Below are 6384 nucleotides of genomic sequence, written 5' to 3' on the forward strand. Positions count from 1 at the left end.
AACTGTGCTGCTGCCTCCCAGAGATTTCTGGCTGGTTTGATGCCAAATATGCTGCATGCAGGACAATTGGGTTGTCCTTTCGCTTCCACATGATAGATGGCAATTCACCAAAAGCCGGCTTGTAACCTTGAAAGTCTTGCCTTAATCAAGGCCACTGGCTCACTGTGAGATGAAATAACTTCTGGATTACACTCATAGTTCTTAAAGTCCCCCCTCCCATGAAAATCATGTTTTTTAAGAGAAAAACTGTAAGAAGAAATCAAGTCATAGGCAGACTCTGTATGAATTAGAGAAGAGAAGATGGTATCTTCACATTGGCTGCAGTCAAATGAGCCGCCGTTCACATTTCTAAACGCTGGATATGACGTCACGGATTTCAACAAGTCAAAATGGAATCAATACCAATTTATGACGAAATTTACAATGAAAAAGTGAATGGTTTGACCAAAAAATACATTTAAACATGTTTTTTTTCCCTCTAAGTTGTTTGACAGCAATGCATTGTGGTCTATGTTCGCTAATCTAGTGAGCATCAATGCAGGCTTGTTTTTTGCAATGACTTCTGGGAAATTTCTAGTGCACTCGATTTTAAAATTAGTACTAGAAAATGGCAGACGCACTATGTAGTGAGTAGGGGGGATTTGGACATAGACACAGAGCTATCATAATCAGACGGGGGGTCAGGGGCGGGGCTACTCAGCTCAGCTCCAAAAGCCACGCCCCCTCAGAGGAGATTTTGGAAGCAGAGGCTTCAGATCAACATGAAAACTGGCTTTTTAAGATGTTTAGGTTGAGGGATTTGGGTTAAAAACTTCATAATCGTAATTAAAACACTACTTGAAACTTTATTTTTTTTTTAATCAAAAAAATTGTCATAGGGAAGGGGTGTCAAACTCTGTTGTACAAGGGGCCAAAATCCAAAACACACCTTAGGTCGCGGTACGAACACAATAAACGTCTATTGAAGACTCTAAAACTACATTTTTAAAACTGTAACTTTTTAACATAACTATGAACTAGATATATAGCATTCCCTGTGATAATGCTAGTGTGAATGCTGTAAGCTGAATTTGGCCACTGAAACCGATAGCCTGCTAAAATATTAGCTAAATGCCAAATTAGCCTAAAAAAGCAAAATAAAATAAAATAAATATTAGATTAGCTAAAACTGCTAGCGTGTAGCTGAAAAAATAGCTAAACTTCAAAGTAGTCTAAAAAAACGAGAAAAGCTTTAAATAACCGAAACAGCTAGCGTGTAAATATTAGCCTAGCTCAAAAAACAGCCTAAAAAAATCAAGGCTAAATTAGCCAAAACAAGCAGCATGTAGCTGAAATATTAGATAAACTCCATAAAAAAAACTAAATTAGCTAAAACATTAGCCAAAAAATATTTAGCATGTAGCGGATATATTAGCTAGACTCCAAAAGAGCTAAAAAAAAAAAAAAGAAAAAAGATAAAAAGCCTAAATTTGGTAAAAACTGCTAGCGTGTAGCTGAAAAATAGCTAAACTTCAAAGTAGCCTAAAAAAACGAAAAAAAGCCTAAAATAACTGAAACAGCTAGCGTGTAAATATTAGCTTAGCTCCAAAACAGCCTGAAAAAATCAAAAAATAAAGCCTAAATTAGCCATGTAGCCGAAATATTAGATAAACTCAGGAACGCCCCCCCCCAAAAAAAGAAAACTAAATTTGCTAAAACATTAGCCAAACAATATTTAGCATGTAGCGGAAATGTTAGCTAAACTTCAAAACACCTAAAAATAAAAACAAAAAATAAAGCCTAAATTTGCCAAAACAGTTAGCATGTAGCTGGAATATTAACTTAACTCTAAAATAGCCTAAAAAATAATCTTATTAAATACCAAAATAGTCCAAAAAGCTATAAGAATGCCAATTTTAAAACATTTAAAACTGTAACTTTTTAACATAAATTTGAATAGTAAAAAGTCAGGAAATCAACTTAAACCTTAAATAACTTTCACTATTTTACTCTCCATAAAAATATATTTTGTCTAAATTTTAAATAAAAATAAGCTCCATTAATAGCAATAAAATAAAATGATCTAGAGGGCCGGATCCGGCCCCCGGGCCATGACTTTGACACGTGTCATAGGGTGTCTTTAATTCCGTCATAAACTAACTTTGATTTTGATCCAAAAGTAAATAAAATGTTCTAACTGTGCTTCCAGGACCTGTTCGCTCTCGACATGGAACCGTATCGCTTTAGTGGCGTCAACATGACGGGTTTCCGCATCCTCAACACAGAAAACTCTCAGGTGTCGTCCATCATCGAGAAGTGGTCGATGGAGCGGCTCCAAGCCCCGCCCAAGCCGGACTCGGGCCTGCTGGATGGATTCATGACGGTAGGGTCTCATTCCACACGTTCTGTACGTATCCGCATAAATATGGATATTAATTTGCTCACAGCCGCATGAGCGAAGCCAGTCGCCATGACGGGTTTGTGCTGCAGGCAGTTGTGTTTGGATTTGATTGCACTTATTTCAAAGGGGAGATTGGGTGAGTCTGAGTTGTCAATCATGAGCTTAATGGTGCGGGACTCCTGGGGAGGGCGCAGGAGCAGCGTAAACGCCCTCCGCATGCAGTGTGTTCCTGCGTCTAAATGCTCAGTAATGAGCCGGTGTGAATGGTGATAGCCGTTTATCTGCCCTCCTGCCTCTCACAACTCTCCTCCGGGAGTGTGGCCAAAATATGACAATCTGTCAGTGTTCATGCAGAGACGGGGAGCAAATTGGATGAAAATTACGGCCTTGGTTTTTCAGGATCCAGAAAGGATGAGGTGAAAGAGAAAGAGTGGCTCGTCGTGGCCAGTCGAGGTCCCTCTTTGGGTCTGTTGTTGTAAACAGTGGATTTACCCCGCCCTCCTTGGAGACAAACAGCCCCCACCTCCGTTCTTTCAGGCAGCCTTTCTGTTTTTCTTGGCAGATTAAAGATTTAGTGTGATATATCTGTGTAATTTAGGACGTGTCGTTACAGACAAGCCTTTGAATTAGACGCGGCGCATGCCGCCTAGTCGTACAGTATATCAATCTCAGCCTTAATTCTCCCTCAGATTTGATCAAAGATATCTATATTTTTGACACCTTGTCAGAAAACTAATAAAAAAACAAAAATATTTCCTTTTTTTGGTTTCTAAAAAGATTAATGAACAGAGGTTGCCTCATTTCCTAGAAATTAATGAATTTTTTGATTAATTAGCCTCACATGAATCATGTTGTCAGCTCGTATGTTACATGTATATACATATCTCGGTGAACTACTTCAATAATAAATAGGAGGTCTACGGCGTGCTTGATAAAGTGCTTCATTAGAGAGTTCTATTTATAATCTGATGTATTTGAGTCTTCGGGAGTGTTTCCCTCCAAATAATGAGTGAACAAAGTGCCTGCTGCGTGAACAGAAAAAGGAAGAGTCATTTATTGATATGATAAATATGCAGAGGAACAGTTCAGTTTAATAAATGTCAACCATCTGATTTATATTTTTGCTAAAGTAACATTTTTTTCAATCCACCTTGGTGGTACCGTTAAATAAAACACGGGGCGGACTGCGGCGGCGAGTGCGTGACCTTCTAACCCTCCCTCCAGCCTTTCCAGCACTCCCCTCAGATGTCTTGTTCGTGCAGCTCGGTGACCAGGCAACAGTTGTGTAGCGATGGTTACCAGGACAACACCTTGCGTGTCACCTTGTGATTTCTGTGAGGGATTGATTGACTGAGATGGCTGGAGGTAGAGGAGGGTGAAAGGGACGGCGGCGGGGGAGCTTTGATGAAAGAAAAAAAGGTTGGGGATGTTACTGGCGTTAAGGGGAGGATGGGTTTCTCACGCCATGAGGGGCGCGCACAATCGCACTGACATTCAGGGTGAGAGTCGTCTCAGGCGAGAAGTCTCTCCTCAACCAGAAGGATGCTAATTAGTCTACATAAATAAGAGCGAGATTTCCAAAAGGCTTTCAGTTAAATATAAATATGATAAATTCACCTTTACATTTTAAGCTACATTTGATGTCTGTCAATTAGAGTTTTGAAATTCACCGAAGTGCCTGAAGCAAAAGCTTTGGATGCTTGACATGTGCAGTAATTAGTATCACACCCTTTGGCGAGAATCAAGGTATCACTCTGATTTTTATGTATTTTTTCTGCAGTTTCACAACATCCATGAGAGTAGTGATTCTTAGTGGTGCTCATGATGCCGTTATCCATCCTGTTTTAAAGACCTCCTGCTGTTATTACAGCAAAATGTTGCTACCTCCATGTTTGCTTTACCTTGTTATTGTCTTTAAATGATAAACTCTATTTAAAAGCTCATTTTCCATCTGCAGGGCAGATTTTTGCGTTGAAATAAGGCTCATGTTTGTGTAGACAGATGAACTGGAGGCTTTGGTCGAACCTTTCTGCTCTTTTTCTGTTGCTAACTGTGTGAATTAGCAATAGTGATCAATTAGCAATAGCTCGTTCAGGACATTACTGCTTGTACTTTTGGTATTCTTAAACTCTATGGTTTTTAAAATGCCCCTTTGGAAATGAATTCTTCAAAATCTTTGAGTAACTTTCGAATCTTTTGAGCTGGAGACATCATTCAAACTCTAAAATGTTCAGCAATTACTGGATTTTTTAAGGTAATTTGGTATTTAGCGTTTATTTTAGCAACTTTTTTTAGGCTAATTTAGACATTTTTTCCAGTTTTTTTAGGTTAATTTGGAGTTTAGCCAAATTTGAGTATGATGCTAGTGTAACCTGCATTGGGATTTTTGCTATGCTGGAAGCCGCGGGATGCTGGAGGGATTTTCTTGGAACAGTCTCCATTTATTCTCTGGTTACAATAAAATATGGCGTCGGCACGTGCCACGCCACGCTCAGACAGAGCCCAGAACTAAAACAAAACTAAGTTCAAATAGGCACAGAATTAGCGCCATACTTGTGTCTTTCAAATTAGGAAAACAGCAGAAGGGAAGAAAGAGGGCGGAGCCTCAACTCATACTTGGGATCTGAAGGACCCTATTAGCATCCGACCCAATTGCCAGGTGTAAAATGAAAATAAAAATTACAATTTTGTTTAATTATACTATATATTTATACGTACTATATGTAGTGTAATTCTAATATATATACTATGTACTGTCTGTAATATATTCACTATCTGTTTTGGCTAACTTATAATTTTTTTGTAATATTTTCAACTGATTTAAAGTTTAGCTAAATTTTTACGATCATGCCAGCTGTTTTGGCAAGATTAGACATTTTTTTCCATTTTTTTCCAGCTGATTTTGAATTTAGCTAATATGTTTGCTTCATGCTAGCTGTTTTGGCGAAATTAGACACTTTTTGTAATATTTTCAACTGATTTGAAGATTAGTTAAAATTTTTAGCATTATGCTAGCTGTTTTGGCAAAATTAGACATTATTTTCCAATTGTTTTGGCTAATTTTGAATCTAGCTAATGTTTTTATTGCTTCATGCTAGCTGCTTTGGTGAAATTAGACTTTTTATTTTTTTTTATAAAATTTTCAACTGATTTAAAGTTCAACTAAAATTTTACCATCATGCTAGCAGTTTTGGCAAGATTAGACATTTCTTTGCACATTTTTTGGGCTAATTTTGAATTTAGCTAATATTTTAGCTTCATGCTAGCTGTTTTGGCAAAATTAGACATTTTCCAATTGTTTTGGCTAATTTTGAATTTAGCTAATATTTTAGCTTCATGCTAGCTGTTTTGGCAAAATTAGACATTATTTTCCAATTGTTTTGGCTAATTTTGAATTTAGCTAATATTTTAGCTTCATGTTAGCTGTTTTGGCAGAATTAGACATTTTTTCCATTTATATTGTGGCTAATTTCCCATTTTGCTAATATTTTACCATTCTGCTCACGGTTTTGGCAAGATTCAGCATTTTTTTCAGCTAATTTTGAATTTAGCTAATATGTTTGCTTCATGCTAGCTGTTTTGGCAAAATTAGACATTATTTTCCAATTGTTTTGGCTAATTTTGAATTTAGCTAATGTTTTTTTTGCTTCATGTTAGCTGTTTTGGCAGAATTAGACATTTTTTCCATTTATATTGTGGCTAATTTCCCATTTTGCTAATATTTTACCATTCTGCTCACGGTTTTGGCAAGATTCAGCATTTTTTTCAGCTAATTTTGAATTTAGCTAATATGTTTGCTTCATGCTAGCTGTTTTGGCGAAATTAGACATTTTTTTGTAATGTTTTCAACTAATTTGAAGATTAGTTAAAATTTTAGCATTATGCTAGCTGTTTTGGCAAAATTAGATATTATTTTCGAATTGTTTTAACTAATTTTGAATTTATCTAATGTTTTTTTTTTTGCTTCATGCTAGCTGTTTTGGCAAAATTAGATATTATTTTCG

At 36.7% G+C, this 6384-nt stretch overlaps 1 protein-coding gene and 1 long non-coding RNA gene across 3 annotated transcripts in view; one reads left to right on the forward strand and one right to left on the reverse strand.

Annotated features, from left to right (window-relative positions):
- The window catches only part of LOC112157865 (glutamate receptor ionotropic, kainate 2), a 114091-nt gene that overhangs the window by 51280 nt on the left and 56427 nt on the right, over positions 1-6384 (forward strand). For both annotated transcript variants that reach the window (XM_024290922.2, XM_024290924.2), the window contains exon 6: positions 2189-2362. In XM_024290922.2, the coding sequence (XP_024146690.1) occupies positions 2189-2362 (174 nt within the window). The remainder of the gene's footprint in view (positions 1-2188; positions 2363-6384) is intronic.
- LOC118598152 overlaps positions 1-6384 on the reverse strand; it is a 60719-nt gene that overhangs the window by 47286 nt on the left and 7049 nt on the right. The window lies entirely within an intron of this gene.

The sequence above is a fragment of the Oryzias melastigma genome, linkage group LG24 (assembly GCF_002922805.2).
Source record: "Oryzias melastigma strain HK-1 linkage group LG24, ASM292280v2, whole genome shotgun sequence".
Taxonomy (NCBI): domain Eukaryota; kingdom Metazoa; phylum Chordata; class Actinopteri; order Beloniformes; family Adrianichthyidae; genus Oryzias; species Oryzias melastigma.